This window comes from Chiloscyllium plagiosum, chromosome 18, assembly GCF_004010195.1.
Source record: "Chiloscyllium plagiosum isolate BGI_BamShark_2017 chromosome 18, ASM401019v2, whole genome shotgun sequence".
NCBI classification, from domain to species: Eukaryota; Metazoa; Chordata; class Chondrichthyes; order Orectolobiformes; family Hemiscylliidae; genus Chiloscyllium; species Chiloscyllium plagiosum.
The window spans coordinates 30249098-30275637 of record NC_057727.1 but is presented as its reverse complement, the minus strand read 5'-3'; the positions used below and the strand labels follow the sequence as shown (position 1 = coordinate 30275637).

Below are 26540 nucleotides of genomic sequence, written 5' to 3'. Positions count from 1 at the left end.
TATCCTTTCCTTTTTCCCTTTTCCTTTCTTGTGGAAATCTTGGATGGCTTCAGTAGCTGCAAGGTATCAGTGCCAGTTTGCATTTGTGGAGGGAGGCAATTGACGGTGGCTACTTTAGGATGGTGGGCCCAGCATCAGGTTTAGAACCGGTTGGGGACCTTGTAGTTTCAGCTTGATTGCCAAGATTAGCCCAGTTCAGTCTCATGGTGGTGATGATGTTGGGTGAAGGTAAGATGGTGCCAAACAATGGCGCGATGAAAGAACCCGAGGCTGGTCGATAGCTTTATACTGGTGATGGATTCAGCATCAAGGTGGAAGAGCCTAGGTCCAGGCCTGAGGCTAAGCTACTTAACAAGAAGGACTACAATGTTGATCTTTTAGCTTTATTTCTTTTTTTTTACCTTTTTATTCTTAGTTTATTTTCTGTGTTTTTAAGTTGATGCCAGATAGTGGCAACATTACACAACACCTTTCATTGTATTTGTAACAAATACATGGAACAAATTCCACTTCAATGAATAAATCAGTCAGTTTGGTAGCTGCACCAGGTTATCCCTTCATGTTTAGGTATGCCGGGTGCTGCTTCAGGCATGCACTCCTGCACTTTCCCTTGAACCAGGGTTGATCCCCTGGCTTGGTGGGAATGGTTGAGTGGGGGATATGCAAAGCCATGAGGTTGCAAACTGTGTTTGAGTACATTCTGTAATAATTGATGGCACACAGTGCCTCATGGATACTCCACTTCAGCTGCTAGATCTGTTTGATGTCTGCTCCCTCCATCTAGCACAGTGATAGTGCCACCCAACGTGATGGGGGATATTCTCAATGTGAAGACTGAACGTTATCTCCACAAGAACTGTACGATGGTCACTCTTACCAATACTATCATGGATAGATGCATCCGTAGCCGACGGTGGTGGAGGGTTGCAACCAGCGATGGGCCACAAGGATCAGTGCTGGGTCCACTGCTTTTTGGCATTTATATAACTGATTTGGATGTGAACATAGGAAGAATGGTTAGTAAGTTTGCAGATGACACCAAAATTGGAGGTATAGAGGATGGCAGATTTCCCTCCCAAAAGAACATTTGTGAACCAGGTGGATTTTTCCATCAATTGACAGTGGTATCATGGTCATGAGTCCATAATTCCAGATAATTATTGAATTCAAATTCCACCATGGCAGGATTCAAACCCAGTTCCCCAAGCATTAGTAAATTCTTAATTCTAGTTTTTTTTAAAAATGGAATTCAAATTCCAGCATCTGTGAGGGTTTAAACCTGTAAACCTGTAGAATAGTGGCTGAGTTTCTGGTTTAATAGTCTAGTGGTTATTATAACTAGGCCACCCCCATTTTATGTTATGAGAAATTAAACTTCAAAGCATTTTATTCAGTGTAAAACATTTGCGATGTCCAGTGGTTGTGAAAGTTACTGCGTAAATATAACTTATTTTAACTAACTTTCATTTATAATTAAGGCTGTATGGTCTAATATTTGTCACAAAAGATTTATATCTGGTCTTATAGTCAGTCAGATTGTATCTTTTAATTATGAACTAAATTGGTATCACTATAATAATCAGTAACGTTTAAAATAGCACTCATATATTTGAATTTTTCATGGTAGCCCAGATGCTGTATGAAATGGATGGAAATTATAATTAAAAATTAGTACTCAATAGGGATCATATGTCCTGAGAAATTGAAGGATTGAATTTTCCACAGTGCTATGGGTCAACTACCTAATTTGCCATTTTCACTTAGAATAGTTTTATTGATTTTTTTGAAAATGTTTTGAGAATGTGTAATGGTAGTTACATTGCATCTGTCAAGTCTACACTGTTGAACTGTACATAAATACTACAATAAATTTATCAACTTGATTTCCACCTTGTCAATCCAGCTATGAAATAACAGCGACAACACTTGGCTAGTACACAATTGACTGCACTGTTGAAGATGGATGAGACAAGGTGACTGAGAGATTGAAAGTCTGAGAGGGTGAACACTGAAATCTCATATTATTTTAGTTCATTGTATTCATATTTTTACAGACATGCTTTAAATCTCACTTTCAGGAAGAGATTTCCATAAAATATCAACAATATGGATATGCTCACTACAAAGGTTTACAGATGCCAAGCCACTTTGAGTTTTATGTCTAATAATTGTTAAAATCTTTAACAATTTTGGACACTCTTTAAAGAGAATTTGTAGATCTGCAGAATATACATTTTCTTCCTTATCGACGTTTTACTGAATTTGTGATTATGAAAATGACTACTGTAATACTCCTTAATCAAATAAACTGGTTGGCATAACCAGAGGAAAATAACAGGCTGATTTTAATTTTCCATGTTAATCATCCTAAACGTTTGCCTTCCACTTGATTTTCTCTTCCATTTACTTATATCAGGTGGCCGATCAGCTTCTGATATTTTGTCCACAGTAAAGTTCAGCTGTCAAACCAGAAACAGCTTTGAGATTTTTCATCTACTATTCACCTCTATCCTTCTAAGTCATTATTTTGTCATTCTTATTCTTTTTCTTTCAATTTTGGACAGTTCTATTCAATAATTAGCAGAACCAACCCATTCTTCCCTAAGTCCAGATACCTAGGTGATTGGAGTCATTGGATCACACAGCACTGAAACAGACCCTTTGGTCCTAAACTGAATGTGTCCCATTTGCCTATATTTGGACCATATCCCTCGAAACCTTTTCTATTCATGTACAAGTCTAAATGTCTTTTAAATATTGTAATTGTACCAAACTCCACCACTTGCTCTGGCAGCTCACTGCATACAGGCACCCCCCTCTGCGTGAAGAAGTTGTCTCTCAGATCTCTTTTCAATCTTTTCCCTCTCACCTTAAACATATGCCCTCTATATTTGGACTACTCTACCCTTGGGAAAAAATCTTGGCTATTCACCTTATCCATGCCCTTTATGATTTTATAAAACTCCAAAAGGTCACCCCTCAGTCTCCTACATTCCAGGGGAAAAATGCCCCAGCCTATTCAGCCTCTCCCTATAACTCAAACCTTTCCTTCCCGGCAACATCTTTGTAATTTTTTTCTGTACCCTTTCCTGTTTAACAACATCCTTCCTGTAGCAGGACAACCAGAATTGTACGCAGTATTCAAAAAATGGCCTCACCAATGTCTTATACAGCTGTAACATGACATCCAACTCCTATACTCAAAGCTCTGACCAATAAAGGGAAGTGTGTCAAATGTCTTTTTCACTACTCTGTCTACCTGCAATGCCACTTTCAAGGAAGTATGAACTTGTACCCTTAGGTCTCTTTGTTCAACAACACTCCCCAGTTCAAACCATTAACTGTGCAAGCCAGGCCTCGTGCGAGGTCTTGCACTTTGGCAAAAAATAAAAGCATAGACTACTTTCTAAATGGTGAGAAAATTAATAAAGCCAAAGCACAAAGGGATCTGGGAGTGCTAGTCGAGGATTCTCTAAAGGTAAACATGCAGGTTGAGTCCGTGATTAAGAAAGCGAATGCAATGTTGTCTCTGATCTCAAGAGGGTTGGAATATAAAAGCAGAGATGTAATACTAAGACTTTATAAAGCTCTGGTTAGGCCCCATTTAGAGTACTGTGTCCAGTTTTGGTCCCCACACCTCAGGAAGGACATACTGGCACTGGAACGTGTCCAGCGGAGATTCACACGGATGATCCCTGGAATGACAGGTCTAACATATGAGGAACGGCTGAGGATACTGGGATTGTATTCGTTGGAGTTTAGAAGATTAAGGGGAGACTTAATAGAGACATACAAAATAATACATGGCTTGGAAAAGGTGGATGCTAGGAAATTGTTTCCGTTAGACGAGGAGACTAGGACCCGTGGACACAGCCTTAGAATTAGAGGGGGTCATTTCAGAACAGAAATGCGGAGACATTTCTTCAGCCAGAGAGTGGTGGGCCTGTGGAATTCATTGCCACGGAGTGCAGTGGAACCCGGGTCGCTAAATGTCTTCAAGGCCGAGATTGATAGATTCTTGTTGTCTAGAGGAATTAAGGGCTACGGGGAGAACGCTGGTAAGTGGAGCTGAAATGCGCATCAGCCATGATTGAATGGCGGAGTGGACTCGATGGGCCGAATGGCCTTACTTCCACTCCTATGTCTTATGGTCTTATGGTCTTATGGTTTGCCTTAACAAAATGCACCACATCTCATTTATCTAAATTAAACTCCATCTGCCACTTGTCAGCCTATTTTGCCCAAAATCACATTGTGCTCTTAGATAACCTTCTTCACAGTCTACAATGCCACCAATTTTGGTGTCATCCATAAATTGACTCACCTTTTCTCCTATATTCTCATCCAAATCATTGATATAAATAACAAACGACAACGGACCCAGAACCGATCCTTGCAGCACACCGCCAGTCACATGACTTCAGTTCAAATAAAAATACTCTACCACCCTCTGTCTTCTATCATCATGCCAATTTTTGTATCCAGTTGGCTATCTCTCCTTGGATCCCATGTAATCTAACTCTATGAACCAATCTACCACGTGGGACCTTATTGAAGGCCTTGCTAAAGTCCATGTTGATGTCTACCGCTCTGCCTTCATTTATCTTTTTGGTAATCTCTTAAAAAAAAGCAATCAAATTTGTGAGACACAATTTCCCACACACAAAGCCATGCTGACTACCCCTAATTGGTCTTTGCCTTACCACGTAAATACATGTAAATTTTATCTCTCAGATTCCTCTCCAACAACATACCCACCAATGATGTCAGACTCACTGGTCTATAATTCCCCGGCATTTCCTTGCAGCCTTTCTTCAACACTGGCACATTAGCCACCCTCCAGTCTTCTGGCACCTTACCAATGACTGTCAATGAGACAAATATCTTTGCAGGAAGCCTGGCAATCTCCTCCCTAGCCTTGCACAATGTTCTGGGACATACCTGATCTGGTCCCAGGGATTTCTGTATCTTTATCTGTTTTAAGACCTCCAGCACCTCCTCTTCTTTAAAGTGGATTCCTTTCAAGACGTCACAATTTATTTTCCCAATTTCCCTAACTTCTATGTCTTTCTCCACGTGAATACTGACCCAAAACATTCATTAAGTATCTCCCATCCATCAGATTCACACTTTTTTGATCTTTAGGGAGCCCTATTCTCTCCCTAGTTACTCGTTTGCTGTTAATGTATTCATTAAGTATCTCATCCATCTCCTGTGGTTCCACACATTTTCAGTTTTGCTGATCTTTAAGGAGCCAACGATGTGGTGCTGGAAAGCACAGCAGGTCAGGCAGCAACCAAGGAGCAGGAGAATCGATATTTTGGGCAAGAGCCCTATTCTCTCCCCAGTTACTCTTTTGCTATGTATCGGATATACATATAGAATCTCTTCAGATTCTCTTTAACCTTATTTGTCAAAGCAATCTCATGTCCCCTTTTTGCCCTCCCGATTTCCCTTTTAAGTGTACTCCTATCCCTCCTATACTCCTCCAAGGATTCACTCAATCCCAGCTGTCGATATCTGTTATATGCTCCTTCTATTTCTTGACTTGAGCCTCAATATCTCTGGACCTCCATTGTTCCCTACACCTACCAGCCTTGTCCTTCACACTAACAGGAACATGCTGCCCCTGAACTCTTGTTATCTTGCTTTTAAAGATGTCAGATGTCCTTTTTCCTGTGAAAAACTTCCCCCAATCAACTTTTGAAAGTTCCTGTCTAATACCATTAAAATTGGCCTTACTCCAATTTAGAGCTTCAACTCTAAGATCAGGCGTATCTACTTCCATATCTATTTTACAACTAATAGAATTAAGATCACTGGCTTCAAAGTGCTCCCCAACTAATACCACTTGAGCGGCCTTATTTCCCAAGAGAAGATCAAGTTTTGTTCCTTCTCTACTGGGTACATCTATATATTAAATAAGAAAAGTTTCATGAACACATAAATTCTTCCCCATCCAAACGCTTTACACTATGGCAATCCCAATCTATGTTTGGAAAGTTAAAATTCCCTACATTACAACCTTATTATTCTTACAGATTTTTTTTTAAGATTACTTACAGTGTGGAAACAGGCCCTTCGGCCCAACAAGTCCACATCGACCTGCCGAAGCACAACCCACCCAGACCCATTCCCCTACATTTACCCCTTCACCCAACACTACAGGCAATTTAACTGTCTGCCCTTGCTCTATCTGCCTATAAATTCTGTTTCTATGTGCTCTTCTGTCTCACTTTATCTGATGAAGGGACTGCACTCCGAAAGCTTGTGTTTTCATATAAGCCTGTTGGACTATAACCTGATGTCATGTGACTTCAGTGAAACCTTTGATATCCCAGTCGAAGAGTGTGGTGCTGGAAAGTACAGCCGGTCAGGCAACATCGGAGGAGCAGAATAGTTGACATTTCGAGCATAAGCTCTTCATCATATCACAGTCCCAAGTTCCCATCCATGCCCTGAATTCTTCTGTCTTACCTGTCAGGCCTCCTGCATTGAAGTAAATACAGTTTCATTCATCAGTCTTGCTCAGTTTTCTACCTTGCTCTTGTCAATCTTGTTTAGCTAATTTGCTCCCCTTAACTACTGGAGCAGCCTCAACCTTCTTTGTTTTCTCACTACTACTTTCAATTCCCCCCCATCTCTACTCCCAACCCCCCCAATTCTAGTTTAAAGCCCCCTGAGTAGCCTAAGCAAATCTCCCACCAAGATATTGATCCCCATTCAGTCCAGTTCAGGTGCAACCTATCTTATAAAGATCACTTCTGCCCCAGAATAGATCCCAATGATCCAAAAACTTGAATCACTGCCTCCTGCACCAATTTCTCAATGATGGATTCACCTGCCCTATCTTCCTATTCTACTCTCATTGTCATATGGCACCAGGAGTAATCTAGAAATTATTACCCTTCAGTTCCTGCTTTTTAACCCCTTACCTAATTTCCTATATTCTCTCTGTAGAACCTCATCCCTTCCTCTACCTTTGTTATTGGGATCAATGTGCACAATGACCTCTGTCTGGTCACTCTTCCCTTTAAGACTTTTCTGCAGGAAGGAATTTTAAGGATTTTGTTTCTTACCTTGGAATTAAATAGACAGTTTAAAACCCTGTGGTTTCCAACCATGAAATAATGACAAAAATTGGAGTACAGCAGCTAAGAAGGTTGAAAAAGAGAGTCATAATTTGGAGATGCCGGTGTTGGACTGAGGTGTACAAAGTTAAAAATCACACAACACCAAGTTATAGTCCAACAGGTTTATTTAGAAACATTAGCTTTCAGAGCGCTGCTTCTTCATGAGATGGTTGTGGAGTATAACATCGTAAGACACAGAACTTATAGCAAAAGTTTACGGTGTGATGTAACTGAAATTATGATCTTATACTCCACAACCAGCTGAAGGAGGAGCAGCGCTCTGGAAGCTAGTGCTTCCAAATAAACCTGTTGGACTATAACCTGGTGTTGTGTGATTTTTAACTTTGAAAAAGAGAATGGGGGCAATGAGACAATCTTGTTTCACTCTCATCTTAACATCTGCTCTGTATTGGGTCCATGAACAAGATGACGGTGGCTTAGTGGTTAGCACTGCTGCCTCACAGCACAAGGGTCCCAGGTTCAATTCCCGCCTCGGGCAACTGTCTGTTTGAAGTTTGCACATTCTCCCCATGTCTGCGTGGGTTCCTCCGGGTGCTCTGGTTTCCTCCCACAGTCCAAAGATGTGCAGGTCAGGTGAATTGGCCATGCTAAATTACCCGTAGTGTTAGGTGCATCAGTCAGAGGGAAATGGGTCTGGGTGGGTTACTCTTCGGAGGGTCAGTGTGGACTGGTTGGGCCGAAGGGCCTGTTTCCACACAGTAGGTAATCTAATTTAATTACTGCTCATGTATTATCATGAACCAAGTCTTCTTCTTCTCAGCAGTTCAGGATATACATTTTCATCACTTCCTAGGAGACCAAACCAAATGGAGGCAAAAACTGTGGGAAGGATTGTAGCATTTTGAGACACAGGGATGGCAAAATAAAGAGAACAATCAAGAGTGATGAAAAATCCATGATGTGAACTAATAATACACAACCATCCATTCCACAAGACAACAAATCTCCGACATGCCATAAAGTTTGCAGTTCCCAAATGGAACTCATCACCCATCTTTGGACACATGAAAGACAATCACCTTTGCCTATGATAATGGAGATAATAATATTAATAATTAGGGATGGTTTGACAGACCGAGGCTCTTTACTTTAGAAAGGAGAAGGCAGAGAGGTAATCTAATGAGAGATTTTAGGATTTTGAATAGGGTACACTTTGACAACTTCTTTCAATTTGTACAGGAGGCCAAAACAAGAGATGATAAATATAGGATGGTCACCGATCAATCCAACACAGAATTCACAGGAATTCTTTACTACCCAAGCAGGTTCATGATGTAGAAAATGTTACCGAGGAGTTGTTGAAGTGAAAAGCATTGACCATAAAGGCATAAGTATATTGTCACATGAGGGAGGAGGAAATAGAAGAATTTTTGACAGCAAAAGTCAAATACTGCAGATGGTGGATATCTGAAATAAAAACAGGAAGTGGCTGGTGAAACTCAGCAGGTTTGGCATTATCTTCTTCAAGGTTTCTGTCTCTCTTGTTCCTGTTCTTCTATTAATCCCCATGTGTCCTGCTAAAGGCTGTAAATCACCTTTTATCAACTATTTTGTTACTATCAACACCGCTTGAGGCTCAAAGGTAAGCACATTCATATGCTAATACAAGAAAAACAAATGCGCAATCTTGTTTGTTTAAACACAGGAAGTTTACAGTTTCTTGATTCAATTCCTGACTCAGACCCTCAGTTTCATTGTGATACCCATGTGTAAACCAAAATAACTAAAGTTTCTTCATCACCCCCCAAAGTAAAAAATTACCAATGAGGCTTCATTTTTTGTAACTTTTTTTCTTTGACATGAACAAACATGAATCAATAAGCAAATAATATTTCAAAAAGAGAAACTTCACTTTATATGGCAGGTATTAGTAGGATATGTCTTACAAAACTATAGCAACTCACTGCATAAATGTGGCAAAAATGTGTAATCTCACACGTTACATTCCAACTCAATTGATTTGGCCCTCAACGTTCATTTACCAGCAGATACCCTATCTGAGGTCTCCAGATACAGTTAGGACCAAAATTGCGCATGTCCACTCTAAATTAGGTCATGTTATAGCTTTCCATAGTACCTTGATAACTGCCCAACAGCAGCTGACTCATCATCCGTTGCTTTTGTACAAACGTATAGCTCCTATACATGATGAAGCTATTTGCACCACATTTTAAGATATACTTTCTTTTAGCTTGTTCACTTCCACATGGGTGTCTGTATCTATTTTTCCTCTTACTCCCAAAAAAACTTGCTCTTTTTGGAGAGATTTGCAGGCTTATTCTCACATAAATCCTGTGGCCCATTTTCCAGGTCATTTATGAATTCTCTTTGCACCTGTATCTGTGTACTGATCACTCTCACCCTTCAATTATTGTGCTTTTATCTCTCCTTTGCGTTTGATCTCTTTTTGTCTGTCATAACCCCTGTATGATTGGTACTAATTCCAGGTCAAGAGTTGCCAGGTGACATGAAAAAAGTGTTTCTCATTATTGAAGAAAATTACGATTGATGTCTTTCCATTTGATGTAAGCTCGAGTTCTTTTCAGACATTCTTAAAACAATTATGGATCCCACAGATATTGTAAATAAATTACAACATTTTCTTTCTACTTTCAGGTCAAAGATGATCAAAGTTGATTTAGATGATTTTCTGAAGTTACCCCATCAGCAGAGCAATCTACTCCTCTCTGTTACAAATATTTTGCTCCAAGTCATAGTTTAAATCATACCTTCTTCCAGTGTAACATTTCCTTGGAGAAAGTACTTGCCGTGTCCTCTGGATAAAGCCACACCTAGACTGTACAGAGTAGATTGCAAAAAAATTAGATGATGTTATCAAAAATACTCTTATTGTTTTTAATTCCAAAGAATCTTAGAGAACAAGGCAAATAATGAAACCTACCTGAATGGAGTGCCTTTGATGTCTGTGTAATAGTAATCATTTGTCATCACTAAGACTCGCTTCTAACATGAAAAATAAAACACAGTAGTAGTAACTGGCACTTTATAAATGAGTAGAGGTTGTTTGAAAGCCTGATATGTGCTCTTGTTTTAATACTTGTAAATCTTTTGCCCATTACAGAAGATTTATGCAACTCTTCTGGTACCTTTGCTGCAAACATAATTGCAATTTCAGTAAATCTGTTACTTTAAAAATATATTTATATGGTCCAGAAAAGCACATTTGTATCATTGATGGTACTAAGGAAGAAACCCTAAACCAACATAAAATGGAATCTTAACAATATGACTCAAAAAGAAAAAGTGGTTTGAACACAGCTATATATTCTGTACATTATTATTAAGCCAGCATCCTAAATCATAGCTTTAATCTTGCCTTTCTCCACCAGAACATATCCTTGGAACATGTACTTGCCAAGTGGTGTGGATAAATCAATACAGAAAGAGCAAAATTCACCTGCAAGTGTTTAGTGCACTTGTACTACATTCTTTTTGAGCATTTACTTGACTGGGCTGTTGCCTGTGTAATATCAGTGAATACTGGATTGTAATCTGAGTGTTTTAAGCATTCTTACATAAAATTTGCCTATTAGAAGTTCTATTTACACAAAAGTGATAATTATAACACAATCTTATAAAAATACAGAAGACAATTGTACATCAGCATTGGAAACACGTTTTAAATAATGTCAATGTTTTTGAATTGGCTATAGGATTTATATAAAATATATTCAGTTGGAAAGAAAGATAAATGTTCACCGCACTGAAGAGGGTTATTTAGTCTGCCCTGACTGTGCCAGAATGTGGCTGAAGCAATCCAACAAAAATACCACTGCTAGCAATCTAAACATGGCCTTGTAGCTTGCTCTGCTTCAAAGTTTCATTCAATTTTCTCTTCAAAGGTGCAATGGTTTCTGCTCTAACCACTTTATATGCCTCTAAGAATTGTTTTAGTGATAGTTCTACATTGATAATTCCTTGGTGCTAACTAGAGGAATTTATCCCTATTAAAAATTGTAGAATGTTTAAAAACCTCCGCTAAGTCTCCACCTAGACATCTCTAACCCATGGAAATAATTAAAATATCTCGGATCTTTCTTTTAAAATGCTGTTTTCCATTTCTGGCAAAATCATGTTGAATCAACACAAAATGTTCTCTTTTGCTTTAATATCATTTAACTTCCATTGAAGTCACTACATAGTAAAATCAGATAGGGCATAAAGCAGGCAGCAAATTGGATCCTGACAATTTCCTACAAAATGGGTTATTTTAAAATTGCTCTTTTTCTTTTTGTTTTGACCTGTAAAAGTGTTATCACTACCATTCAGATATTTGATGTGAATTTCTAACAGCATACAATACAAAAGATTTCAATTCAAAAAAAGGTACTTTATCTTACCTTTTATTCTCTCAACAATTCGAGATTCATTGGTGTACCATTTAATAAAGCAAAGCATTCATGAGTGAATGACTATTTTCTTCTTTAAAGGTATGAGGAGAACTTCCAGCATAAATAATTGAATGTCTTATTAAAAAGTTAATTTTTTTCATCTAATCAGAGAGAAAGAAATTACTTACCCCTTTTTCTACTGTCTTTTTCACTTCCATGGAAAATTTTCCTGTTTTCCGATTTACCATACCATTACGCAGCTATAAAATAATGTAAATTATTAATACTCTCATAGAAGCTCTGTAGGGAAAGTGAATTATTGCTTTTACTAATGACAGTGGTCTACAATTGAACAAAATGGGTTCAGTTGATATTTTACTCTTATAAGATGCTTCTTAACATGGGGAGAAAAATTCATGTTAAAACTCATGTTACCTATTGTTAAGGTAATGCTATTTCAGAAGATAAATTAAGTTTTCTGGGGGTGAGTTTGTTCATGGGAATTCATCAGAGTACATGCTTATGAGATGAAGCAGCAGTACCTCAACTAGATATACCTGATCTACTGAAACAACATTTACTGGTTAAGGTTCAAACGCCTTTATTTTAAATTTGATTGTCAAGTTGTCTATATTTTATTTTATTCTATGTTTTTCATAACCTTAGCTATTATAAAGTCTAGTTCTGGATGAGCTGAAAATTTCTCCAACTAAATATTGAAGATAGAAAGCATTGCCCTCAAGCCCTGTCACAAATTACATTCCCTTCTGCCCAAAACTATCACCCTCCCTGGCACCTGTCTTTGACAGACCCATACTGTTGGCAACCTTGATATTTTGTTCACTCCAAGATGAGCTTCCAGACACATGTCTGCACCATCACAAAGGCCACCTATTCCCATTGTTGTAACATTGCCCGACTGTCCTTATCTCAGTTTATTTGTTGTTGAAATTATTTTCCAGGCTTTTGTTACTTCTAGACCTGATTATTATAATGCATCTGGGCCAATTTCCCTCATTCTACCCTCATGAATTAGAAGTAAATCAAATCTCTGTTTCCCATGTCCCAACTTTTACCAAGTCCAGCTTGTCCATCTCCCCTATGCTTGTTGACCTGCTTTGGCTTCCTGTTGAGTGATGCTGTTTTTTTACGATACTCATCTTTGTTTCCAAATTGCTCCAAGGCCTCAATTCTCCCTATCTCTGTAATTTCTTCCAGATGCAAAGGTCTGAGGTCTCTGTTCTACAACTCTGTTTTTTTCAAATACTGCCAATTGTAATCACTCCATCATTCGTGTTGTGCTTTCAGTTGCCCAGGTCCTAACCTTTAAGTGTAGCCTTTTAAAATCTATCTGTCTTTTAATCTCTCTTTCCTTCTTTAAGACATTCCATAGGCCTTTTTTTAAATTAAGTTCTTGGAATCGGGCTGAGTATTTCTTTGTGTCACAGTGTCAATCATTTTGCAAATTTTTTGTAAAGGACTATAACATCACCTTTGCGTCTAGGTCCCTCCAAAATGTTTAATTTCCCATGGAAACCTATTGGCTTTGACAGAATTTGGCCTATGATCTTGCAATCTAAAGAACATCAAAACTAAATAGGGACTTACAATGTTATCCTTGTCTTCCCATTCCAGTTCAGAGAGGTCAACACTCTTGTAATTGGGGTTTCTCCTTCTTTTTCCTTCTTCATACTTTTTTTAAAGAAACAAAACATTTGTTTAAGCTTTTAAGTTTATTTTTAAGTTCTGAACCGTCTGATCCAAAATAAAATATACACAAACAATGATAAGGAAATTGATATTTTTATTGTTGTTTGTATCTCAATCACCATTTGAATCAGTGATCAGGTCCATGTGCTCCATTTGTAATTAAGGAAAAGAAATGAGCCACATTTCTGGAGGCCATACCTGTGTCCATTGTAACCTACGAGGAGAAAGTGAGGTCTGCAGATGCTGGAGATCAAAGTTGAAACTTTATTGCTGGAACAGCACAGCAGGTCAGGCAGCATCCAGGGAACAGGAGATTCGACGTTTCGGGCACAGGCCCTTCTTCAGGAATGAGCAGAGAGTGTTCAGCAGGAGAAAGTGGAAAATGAAGTGTTGTTCTTTGAACTTGCGTTAAGGAACACTGCAACAGATCTGGGACAGAAATGTTGGTGTAGGAACACAGTGGTGTGTTGAAGTGGAGGCAGTGGGAAACTCTGGGTCATGTTTTACAGACAGAGTGTAGGTGTTCAGCAAAGCGGTCATCAAATCTGTGTTTCATCTCCCCCGATATACAGGAGACCACATTCTGAGCAGTGAATGAAATAAATGAGTTGAGAGAAGTGCAGGTAAGCTGCTGCTTCACCTGGAAGGTGTGCCTGAGGCCTTGGATACTGAGGTTGGAGGAAGTAAATCGGCAAGTAAGTCACCTTGTGCAAGACCAACCCCTTCCCACAAACGTCACTTCAATATATTACCACCTTTCCTGAGCTGTTAACAGTTCTGATGAAGAATCGCCAGACTCGAAATATTATCTTGCTTTCAAAGAACACAGAACATTACAGCACAGTCCAGGCTCTCTGACCCTCAATGTTGTGCTGACCTGTGAAACCAGCCTGAAGCTGAACTAACCTGCATTGTTGCATTATCATCCATATGTTTATCCAATGGCCATTTAAAAAGACATTAAAGTCGGTGAGTCTACTACAGTTGCAGGCAGGGAGTTTCACGCCATTACTACTCTCTGAGTAAAGAAACTACCCCTCTGACATCTGTCCTATATCTATCACCGCTCAATTTAAAGCTATGTCCTCTCATGCTAGCCATCACTATCCGAGGAAAACGTCTCTCTCTGCTAACACTATCTAATCCTCTGATCATCTTTCACATCTCTATTAAGTCACCTCTCAACCTCTTCCTTCTAACGAAAACAGCCTCAGGTCACTCAGTCTTTCCTCAGAAGACCTTCCTTCCATACCAGACAATATCCTCATAAATCTCCTCTGCATCTTTTCCAAAACTTACACATCCTTCCTATAATGTGGTAACCAGAACTGTACGCAATACTCCAAGTGCGGCCACACCATAGTTTCCTACAGCTGCAACATAACCCCATGGTTCATATGCCTTCTTAACAATCCTATTAACCTGGGTGGCAACTTTCAGGGATCTATGTACATGGACACGGAGATCTTTCTGCTCATCCACACTGCAAGAACCTTACCATTACCCCAGTACTCTGTATTACTGTTACTTCTTCCAAAATGAATCACCTCACACTTTTCTGCATTAAACTCCATTTGCCACCTTTCAGCCCAACTCTGCAGCTTATCTATGTCCCTCTGTAAGCAGCAATATCCTTCAGCACTGTCCACAGCTCGACCGACCTTAGAGTCATTTGTAAATTTACTAACCCATCCTTCTACGCCATCATCCAGGTCATGTATAAAAATGACAAACAGCAGTGGCCCCTAAACAGATCCTTATGGTATACCACTAATAACTGAACACCAGGATGAACATTTGCCACCACCACTCTCTGTCTTCTTTCAGCTAACCAATTTCTGATTCATACCACTAAATCACCCTCAATCCCATACCTCCATATTTACTGCAACAGCTTACCATGGGGAACCTTATCAAACGCTTTACTGAAATCCATGTACACCACATCAACCACTATACCCTCATTCATCTTCTCAACCATCTCAATAAGCTTTGCGAGGCACGACCTGCCCTTCACAAAACTGTGTTGACTATCCCTAATCAAATTGTTCCTTTCTAGTTAATAATAAATCCTATATCTTATAATTCTTTCCAGCACTTTACCCACAACTGAAGTAAGGCTCACTGCTCTATAATTACCAAAGTTGTCTCTACTCCCCTTCTTGAACAAGGGGACAACATTTGCTATCTTCCAGTCTTCTGGCACAATTTCTGTCGACAATGACGACATAAAGATCAAAGCCAAATGTTCTGCAATCTCCTTCCTGGCTTCCCAGAGAATCTGAGGATAAATCACATCCGGCCCAGGGGACTTATCTATTTTCACACTTTCCAGAATTGCTAACACCTCCTCCTTACGAACCTCAGTCCCATCTCATCTAATAGCCTGTACCTCAGTGTTCTCCTCAACAACATTGTCTCTTTCCAGTGTAAATACTAATGAAAAATATTCATTTAGCACCTCTCCTATCTCCTCGGACTCCAAGCACAAATTCCCACTCCTGTCCTTTCTTCTCACAGATGCTACCATATCAGCAGAGTCTCTGCAGAAATTTCTGTTTTGTTTCCAATCTCCAGCATTCGCTGTTGTGTTTTAATTCCCAAATGAGCCTGACTTTACAAGCAAATGTGACTGACTGAGTTCCAGCTGACAAAGAGGGAAGGAGCAGAAAAGCTGGGTGACTGGTTGGCCAATAAAATCTGAGTGCTTTGCTGAAGCATGCAAATATTTTTCAAAGCACAACATCTGTCAGACAAATAAGTCATTTGTTTAATCTCCGCAAAGAACTATTCAATGCTGATGGCTTGTGAAGGCTTATGATGCTGGGAGCTTAGCTTCAGTAATGTGTGTAAGATCCTTTCATTGTTCTAAATACCTACAGTGTGGCTGTTAGAAGATGCAGCTTGTGGGCTGTTACATCCACATTTCTGTCAAGTCCTAATGATATGTTAAAAGCCAAAAGAACTGCGGCTGCTGTAAATCAGAAACAAAAACAGAAATTGTTGGAGAGACTCTGCTGGTATGGTAGCATCTGTGGGTTCTGAGGCTCAGTCGACCCAAAACGTTTCTCTTCACAGATGCTGCCAGCTCTAATGCTATGTTCTAGGTTCAGTTACAGAAAGCAAGCAAGCAGGCTCTTGCTCAAAGTTTTCTCCGCCTCTCGTTCCTTTACCTCATAAAGGATAAAGCTGGATGGGATGCTGAGACATTTTCTTATTTGGTGAGGGATCCACTGGGAATGATAACTAAGCAGAGATACTTGCCATGTGTTCAGTGTGTCGGTCTCTGCTGTCTGCTTTGCCTGGACATTCCTGAAGAAAGGCCTGTGCCCGAAACGTCGAATCTCCTGTTCCCTGGATGCTGCCTGACCTGCTGTGCTGTTCCAGCAATAAAGTTTCAACTCTCCATTGTAACCTACATCAGACATCAGAAATTTTACAACTAGGTCCGAGACTGAATTCATTATTTTCTCGCAGACACATCTCTTAATCGCAGAAGATTGGCATATTGCCAAATAGCATCATTTGCAGCAGTAGTTTCTTTAAGCTAGGTAACAATTTGAAATCGGTTTGAAAGTTGTAAGGCTGGACTTCCCTCAACCCATGTAGGAATGAGGCTCCTAGTATTAAGATGGACCTATCCAACAGCGATTGAGAAAACAGTTGTAGCTGTTGGGATGAAAAACCTGAAGACAGGCCTAAAACACAGTTTTCACATCAAAGACAAAGCCAAGATAATAAAGACAGGTAATCATGATTTGGAGATGCTGGTGTTGGACTGGGCTGTACAAAGTTAAAAATCACACAACACCAAGTAATAGTCCAACAGGTTTATTTGGAAGCACTAGCCTAGAAAACCACCTTTACCACCTGATGAAGGAGCAGTGCTCCGAAAGCTCGTGCTTCCAATTAATCCTGTTGGACTATAACCTGATGTTGTGTTATTTTTAACTTTTTAAAGCCAGGTAAATGTGGGAGACTGAAATCTGGTGGGAGTATGTATTACCTGGCTCTTTCTCTCTAAAGGGAATTTGAATGGAATTTTTTCACCATCTGCTAATTCCTGGGATTACTAGTGTTAGCAATACATATTTAAATATAATGAATTATATAATCCCTACAGTGTGGAAGCAGGCCCCTGACCCATCAATTCCATTCCAGCCCTATGAAGAGCATCCCATTCAGACTCCTACTCTATCCCTGTAACCCTGCAATTTCTCATGGCTAATCTACCTACCCTACACATCCCTGGACAATGGGCAATTTAGCATGGCCAATCCACCTAACCTGAACATCTTTGACTGTGGGAGAAAACTAGAGCACCTGGAGTTAACCCACACAGACAGGGGGAGAATCTGCAAAGAGACAGGTTCCCCATGGGTGGAATCAAAACTGGGTCCCTTATACCGTAAGGCAGCTAACCATTGACCCACCATGCCTCCCTCTATGGACTATGGACTATGAGGAACTGCGACACGGAACTGTTCTATTATTCAGCACTAAAAAGAGTTTACCAAGATTTGAAGGGATTTCTTGTATATATCCAACAATAATGTGGATTGTGAATTGCCTGATAATTACTGAAAAGCCATGTAACTTTAGAAAGGAGACAAGCAAAGCTTTTTAAGAAAGTTAAGAGATTAGGTTTAGTACTTCAATTGTTGGAGAAACTTGATTTGGAAGAGATGGGGCCTGTGCATAGAAGGATGCCGAGCAACACTGATCTGGAGTTGGTTTATATTTTTCCAGAAAACATAGATGTGGCAATAGAAGGAACAGCTCTCGAAAGCTTCCAACAAACAAGACTCTCTCTCTGCTAAAAAACGTCAGGTGGAACTTTACAGTAAAATAAGGTGCACAAGTGTCTCTGTGGGAAGAATTTCTGAGAATCTGAGAAAGCTTTGAATATCAGTATCTCCACCCCATAATCACTGAAAAATGAACTGTCACTTCTGTTCAAACATCTAAATCTAACTGACTTTTCATCTGAGGTGTGGTCAGGTCTACAGATTTTCCACCATTCTATAATGGTCAGTATTTCAATCTTATTGAAACTTGAGGAACCATAACCATTTTATCATTTGAGTTCAGATCCTTGGCATATAGGGCTGGGGGGAGGGTTAATTTCTTTTGTCTTCCTTTTAAACATACAATCCCTGCAAAACCTCATTATTTTATTTGTCATGAATATGTTTGCTTGGGATTAAGGGGATTTTTTAAATTCTAGAATATAGTTTAGTTTTAAACCAGTTTTACTAATCATTTATAGAATAAGTTTATTTATAATATACGAGTCATTTTTGAATTTGTTAAAGAAACATGATGAAATTTTTCTTGTTCTGGTTTGCTAATAAAGAGATATAATTTGGCAATTTTGGAGATTAAATCAAAACATCTGTACTATAGGTATGGCTTGTGGAGTTGCAGGGCTTGCTCATCGGTGCTTTCCTCCCAATCAAAGCTATAACATTGGTAAACTGAGTGCAAAATGGGCTATTTGAAGGGCTTACTGGACATCATTTCCCCCTACCTCCATCATTTATGTGTAGCTTGATGCTTGAAGGAAAAGTGATGCAGGAATTCAATTGTTCTTCACATTCAATTTTATACTACTCTGCCATGGGATTGTGGTCAGACAAAGAAGGTAATCTGTCAGTGCCTACCTGTTAAATCTTAACCTCTTATTGTATGCTCAGCAAATACCAAATGTTCGTATATGTTGTTACTCCAATCCCTCAATAAGTAGTTTTAAAAATTTTATTTAAGAGTATGGTGCTAGAAAAGCACAGCAGGTCAGGCAGCATCCAAGAAGCAGGAGAATCGACATTTCAGGCAAAAGCCCTTCATCAGTACCAGGCTCAGGTCGTTGAGTCCCTTCATCAGGTCATCGAGTGTGTGATACTTTGAAAATTTGATGTAGATTATTCAATATTAAAAATGGAGGTTCTTTCCACAGTCCTCTTACTGAACTAAATTCATGCTGGATTTCAGAAGAAACTGCAAACTCCTTGTAATAAATAATTTGCTCTGGCCAACTTCAATGGCATAATTTACTTTTCTCCTCAGATACCAAATGGGAGGGCTTCATTTACTCGCGCAGAATTAAAGCATTCTGTTATTCTTCTAGAATCTGCTTTCCATTAATTCTTCCATGTGTACACTATTATCTGTGGTGGACTCCAGAATTCCATCATCTCCATCAGTTATATCATCATCTGTGATAATGACCACATTGACTGTTGTCACCATCACCAACTGCATCTCCCACTTAAGACTCTGGATAAGCCAAAATGTTTTTCAATGTAATGATTACAATACCAAACTAACTCTTTTTGGGTTCCATAAACATGCCAATGATGTTGATTCCATTTTCCTTGGCATTTGGCATAGCCTGGATGTGTGGAAACATGAGATATTGTTGAAGTCTAATGACAGATTCTTCCTGTGAAACTGAAGTATTACTAACCATTTTTTCCACAACTGCACATTTTTCACTTTTGCTCCCTCTCCCACTCTGACAATGGAAATTGAATAAGCCCTTAATCACAGTGCAGTTGCAAACTCTCCAATTCTTTTTTAATGATTTACTCATTTCTACATTAACTACAAATCATCCTGAAATCTATAACCTGTGCCTCCTATATATTCAGCCTCATGTCATTATCAGTGTGTCTTTTCAAGCTCCATTGCTTTCAATGCCCTGAAGAACTGTCTTTATGATTCTTCTTCTCACATTTATATCTTTTTACTGTGTTTTGTTTTATTCATTAATGAATACATTTAGCTTGCTGAGCTAGCATTTGTTTCCTTTAACTGGTTGCTCTTGAAAAGGTGAATTTCTCAAATTACTGCAGTACATTTGGCATGGGTCCACCCAAAATGTTGTTGGGGAGAAGTTCCAGGATTTTGATTCAACAACACTGAAGGAATGGAAATATATTTCCAGGTCAGGATGGTGAGTATATTGCAGGGAAGCACGTAGATAGTAGTGTTCCCATGTATCCCTTGTCCTTCTAAATGGTACTGGTTGTGAGTTTGGAAAGTACTGTCTCAGGAGCCTTGGTAAATTTTTGCAATGCATCTTGTAGATGGTACACATTTCTGCCACTGTGTGTTGGTGGTGGAGGTAGTGAATATTTGTATATTTCCTACCTTAATAAATGTGCCAAATGAGTAAGACACTGCATCTCCAGCCTGTTTGGTTGTCCCCATAGAGTACACTCACTCTGAGCCTACCTGGATGCTCACAGCATCCATGCTTGCATTGCTTTGCCTTGCCTTTTTGGGCTTTGTCCCCTCAGCAACAGACACAAGGTTTACAGTATGCAATATTGCTGTGATGATTAGTGCAGACACAGTGCCAGGAAGCTTGCCATGGTTGTCAGCAGTCCTCACTCAAGTCAAAGGAGATAGTCTTCATTCAGGCGGTCTTGGCACTGTCAGTCAAAAATAGCATCTGATACCAGTCCAGGGGCCTGGACATGCTGGGTCAGCCATTCAGGCATACAGAGACAGGATCTTGCCCACACAGGAGTGAGTAGCCAGACGGTGGGCAGCCTACTAACCATCCTGACTCTGCCAAATCCTTCCTGAAATGTGAGAAAAGCAGGTATTAAGGAGATGAAAGTCAGTGGCATAGCTGTTATTTTTGGTCTAGGTGAGATGTCCTGACAAAAGGAGTAGTCAGAGCTGAAGACATGCACAATTTGTGGTCTCAGGAGATGGGTCGGTGAGAACAATTTGAAGAGAAAAGAGTATGGAACTTACCCTAGCAGAAGGGAGAAGGTCATTGACCTTACACCACTAATGACAATTCCTCTGGATGTTTGGGACAACACTGAACTGGCGGCTGATCTCAGACCAGGCTGACAGGATCTGGCAGCACAGCCTCCTCTGCCTGTCCTCCAGGAAATGACATCCCTTGTTTGCACCAACCCCTCCAGGTTTCTGTCAGAGAATCGTACCACCATCACACCCTTCTCTGTTGTCTTCAGATTCAAGCTCTGGGATTCTAGTGCTCATCTGGGTGCATAGTGGACTTTTACGTATGGTGTCACTATCAAGGGCATTGGTCCTTCAGCAGGTATCTAGTGATTGACACCCTATTCTGTAAATGGTGGTGGTAAGATGAAGACATGAGGGACTTCACTGGCATAATATAGGTACATGAAGTGTATTTATATTAGACACGGCAAGAAATCTTGCTGGATCTTGGGGTGAGAATCACTTCAACAAATATGGCGCAACTCACTCTTAGCCAAAAAAGCAGAAGATTCAGCTCTACGTTTATTTAAAAATAAACGTAGGCCACCCTGCTGGGAGTTTTCTATAGGCGTCTGAATAGTTCCAGAGATGTAGAGGAAAGGATTGCAAAGATAGGAGTGGATGTAACAGGGTTGGATTTCAGTAAAGTGTTTGATAAGGTTTCCCATGGCAAGCTATTGCAGAAATTATGGAGGCATGGGATTGAGGGTGATTTAATGGTTTGGATCAGAAATTGACTCGCTATAAGACGACATGGGAAATGTTCATCCTGGAGTTCAGTTACTAGTGGTGTACCACAAGGATCTGTTTGGGGCCACTGCTGTTTATCATTTTTATCAATGATCTGGATGACAGTATAGAAGGATGGGTTATTAAATTTGTGGTTGAAACTTTATTGCTGGAACAGCACAGCAGGTCAGGCAGCATCCAGGGAACAGGAGATTCGACGTTTCGGGCACAGGCCCTTCTTCGGCCTGTGCCCGAAACGTCGAATCTCCTGTTCCCTGGATGCTGCCTGACTTGCTGTGCTGTTCCAGCAATAAAGTTTCAACTTTGATCTCCAGCATCTGCAGACCTCACTTTCTCCCCTTATTAAATTTGTGGATGACACTAAAATTGGTAGAGTTGTGGACAATGCTGAAGGATGTTGCAGGTTACAGAGGGACATAGATAAGCTGCAGAGCTGGGCTGAGAGCTGGCAAATGGAGTTTAATGTGGGTAAGTGTGAGGTGATTCACTTTGGAAAGAGTAACAGGAATACAGAGTACCAGGCTAATGGTAAGACTCCTGGTAGTGTGGATGAGCAGAGAAATCTCGGTGTCCATGTGCATGGATCTCTAAAAGCTGCCACCCAGGTTGATTGGGTTGTTAAGAAGGTTTACGGTGTGTTAGCTTTTATTGGTAGAAGGATTGAGTTTTGGAAACATGAGGCCATGTTGCAGCTATATAAAACTCTGGTGAGACCGCACTTGGAGTACTCCATACAGTTCTGGTTGGCATATTATAAGAAAGGTGTGGAAGCACTGAAAAGGGTGTTGAGGAGATTTACCAGGATGTTGCCTACTGTGGGAGAGAGGTCTTATGAGCAAAGGCTGAGGGACTTGAGGCAGTTTTCGTCAGGGAGATGAAAGTTAAGAGGTGACTTAATGGAGGCATACAAGATGATCAGAGGATTAGATAGGGCGGATAGTGTGAGCCTTTTCCTCAGATGGTTATGGCTAGCATGAGGGGACATAACTTTAAATTGAGAGGTGATACATATAGGACAGATGTCAAAGGTAGGTTCTTTACTCAGAGAGTAGTAAGGGCATGGAATGCCCTGCCTGCAACAGTAGTGGACTTGTCAACATTAAGGTGATTGGATAAACATATGGATGATAATGGAACGGTATGGATGAGATGGGCTTTAGACTGGTTTCACAGATCGGCACAACATCAAGGATCAAAGGGCCTGTACTGCGCTGTAATGTTCTGTGTTCTATGTTTTATATATTTTTTTAAAATGATTGCCTGCAACTATGCCATGAATTAGAATTACTGTCACTACAATTTGGCACCTGCCATGATTATTTTTCAGCACAATAATTATACTGCCATCTGTCCATCCATTTATCTAATTAGTCTAAGCTAAAGTACCGTGTCTAAATCTGGCCACCACATATTAAGAAGAAAGTCAGGGGATGTGCAGGGAATATTTACCAGATGATTTTCAGGATAAGTTATATGGAGTGAGTAGAGAATCTGGAATCATTCTCCGTAAAGATAAGAAAGTTAATTTTAGATTTGACAGAAGTATTCAAAATAACCAGAACATATGGTTCTGCAATGTAGTGGTTATCACATTTGTCTAACTCAAAAAGTTCCTGATTCAAAACCATGCTGAAACAACCCTGTACCTTTCTGGGGTTCAAGGGTTTGGGGGAGAAGGCAGGAGAATGTGGTTCAGAAACATATCAGCCATGATTGAATGACATTGTGGACTTAATGGGTCAAATAGTCTACATCTGCTCCTACACCTTATGGTTCTATAGATGAATCTGACAGGTTTCAGATAATTGGCAAATATCTGGTGTGGGTGGGGAATGAGCAGAACTTTTTTTTAAGCAGAAAGTTGTTGTCATCTGAAATTCACTATCTGAAAACATAATAGATGTTAATTCAATGACCATGTGCAAAAGAGAACTGGAAATATACTCAAAAGGAGAAGTTTGTAAGACAACAGGCAATGAGCAGAGGAGTGGAATTGAATAGGTTGTTCTTTCAAAGAGTCAGCACTCAGATGATATGCCAAATGACCATCTTCAGTGATTCTATATTAAAAGTAGGGAAAAGTGAAGCCATTGTCTTTGATTTCACAATAAAATCAATACTTTTTCCATTGACTCCATCCTCCTACATGGCTTCTCTTTTAGATTCAACCAGAATTCAGAACCTTGATGTTCTGTTCAACTCTAGGTTGAGCACCTAGCCTCATATTTTCTTCAGTGGAAATACCACCTATTTCCATCTTTGTATGATTTCCTTATTCCATTCCTGCTTCAACGTTTCTAAACATGTAATATGCATCACTTCTCCCTTGTCAATATTCAATATAGTTCTTTTTGTTGGATAAGGAACACTTCTGTTCAAAGGTAAACACATAAATCACAGAAAGCCACAAGATGGCAGTCTGCCCTCATCCACAACAAGAACTAATTAATTCCATTCGCACTTAATATTAAAACAATTTTTCACTTAGGTAACTATAATAAATAATTACATTTTAGCTTTTTATTTTCACTTTTTATAACCCCATTTCATTTTCCATGTCTTAAGTTAGATATCTTTCTTTATTTATTTCTCCAAAAGCAAAACACAGTAGAATGCTAGAAATCTGAAATACAAACAGCAAATGCTGTAAATGATCAGGAGGTCTGGCTGCATCCCTGCTGAGCTTTTTCAGCATTCCCATACATTTCTCCCTTGGTTCGGGATGTACACTCAAGGTTTATAGCCTACTTGATGAGATATGACACCAGCATTCTCAAACAGCTCAGCTGATTAGAGATCTCTTAATAGCAGGTGATCATAGAATTCTTACAGTGTGGAAGTAGGCCATTTGGCTCATCATGTCTACATCAACCCTCCAAAGAGCATCCCACCTAGACCCACCGCCCTACTCTATACCTGTAACTGCATTTCCCATGGCCAATCCATTTAGCCCATCCATCTTTAGATTGTGGGAGGAAAGTCAAGCACCCAGAGGAAACCCATGCAGACACAGGAAAGATGCGCAAACTCTACACAGACAGTCACCTGAGGGTGGAATTGAACCCAAGTCCCTGGCACTATGAGGCAGCAGTGCTAACCACTGAGCCACCATGCCACTCACAATGATGGTGGAATACAATATTTTCCTGCAAGGTGCAACATTCTGCCCAATGACCAGGTTGATGGACAATTAAATTCATTACACTTTTGCTGGAAAATACAATTGCTAGTTGGAATAAATCCCAAGAGCAATGCCCTGTACTACTATGATAATAACATCTAAACACCCTTTTACAGGACTGTTTTTCAGTTTAGAGATTATATTCTTTACATTTTTGCTTCTGAATGGCCTGCGTTTTGGATCATATTCTCACTATTGCTTGGCAATAAGTGTCCACCCTTGGATTTATATCCCTGAAAACATGGTCCTAACTTTAACTGGATTAACTAAGTGGTTGTTTCCTGTCCATCTCATTGTAACTCTGCTGGTTCATACAGGGACCCATGATCAATTATATAATATACTAATTCATTGAGGAAGAATTCAGTTACACCTCTATTGGTCACCCATTTCCTCTGCCCATATTACCAGTTGTTATATTTCACAAAATGTTTGCAATTCTTATCAAAACAAACATTAATTTAAGATATACACAAAAATGAAATAATGTCGTACCTGCTCCTCAGCAATATGAATATCAATTACAAAAAGATATTGTTTAGATATTAGGAACATAGATTTGGTGAAGTTGGAAGATCTAGTCCCCTAAATTGTGGCTAAAAGAAATGGAGCATGATCTTGTTTTCCACATTCTCTATTTTGTTACTTGAACTTCTATTATTAAGATACTTAGTTGTCATTAACATTTCTGAGAAAGCTATAGGGACAGAATAGATTTGGGGGAAATTAATATAAAGTAAAATAAGTTATTTTAAAAATAGCTTAGTTGTTTCATAGATCGACTATTCTTCATTTCCAATTTATTTTTTAAAAAGTGCTTTTGAAAGAAACAATGGCCTTTATAAATCATGAATGGTAGGTTTCCATATTTCAAGGAAGTTCTTCAACAATCTGATCTGATTTTGAACAATGTTCACCATAATGGATAAAGTTTTTTCACAAGGGAATTGTGGCCAAATATATAACATACAAACAGAAGTTTGTTGATGTATGTAATTGTCTTTCAGAACAAGGCTGACATGTCTTCATTGCAATAAGTTGCACATGGAGTCTTTTAACATGCAGCATGTTAGATGTGACCACCAGATGGTTCTGGCAGACCTGGAAAATTTCCAGCTCTTATCACATGTCATAGGGTATCAAAAGGATCTACAGATCAATAGTCAACTGCTTTGGGCATTAGATCCTGTGGTGGGGCCTTGAACCTGGAACTTATGGCCCAGGGATAGGGACAATACCAGTGATTTAATACCATGAGACCTTGCCTAAGTTTTTGTGCAAGACCTGATACAAGGTTGAGTAGGGTTCTCATGATTTGTATATTTATCAAACCATCTGAGAGGTGGTCACACATTGACTATATAAGAAATAAGCAAAGAAATTACCTCAGAACTGGAATTTAGTTTGGGTGAGGTCTGCCTTACATGTCTTTTTCTTTGTGTTTAGACAGTTGGATGGAAATGTAAATAAATAATTGCTTAGTAGTATACATCTTACATGTACAGCGCATCATCCGCCGTCATTTCCGCCACCTCCAAACGGACCCCACCACCAAGGATATATTTCCCTCCCCTCCCCTATCAGCATTCCGTAAAGACCATTCCCTCCGTGACTCCCTCGTCAGACCCA

At 39.6% G+C, this 26540-nt stretch overlaps 1 protein-coding gene across 1 annotated transcript in view; it reads right to left on the bottom strand.

The window, feature by feature from the left end:
- cacna2d3a (calcium channel, voltage-dependent, alpha 2/delta subunit 3a) overlaps positions 1-26540 on the bottom strand; it is a 645952-nt gene that overhangs the window by 263406 nt on the left and 356006 nt on the right. Inside the window, exons 17-20 of the mRNA XM_043708636.1 lie at positions 13115-13198; positions 11695-11766; positions 10057-10118; positions 9884-9951 (exon numbers count right to left, since the gene is read on the bottom strand). Coding sequence (XP_043564571.1) covers positions 9884-9951; positions 10057-10118; positions 11695-11766; positions 13115-13198 — 286 coding nt within the window. The remainder of the gene's footprint in view (positions 1-9883; positions 9952-10056; positions 10119-11694; positions 11767-13114; positions 13199-26540) is intronic.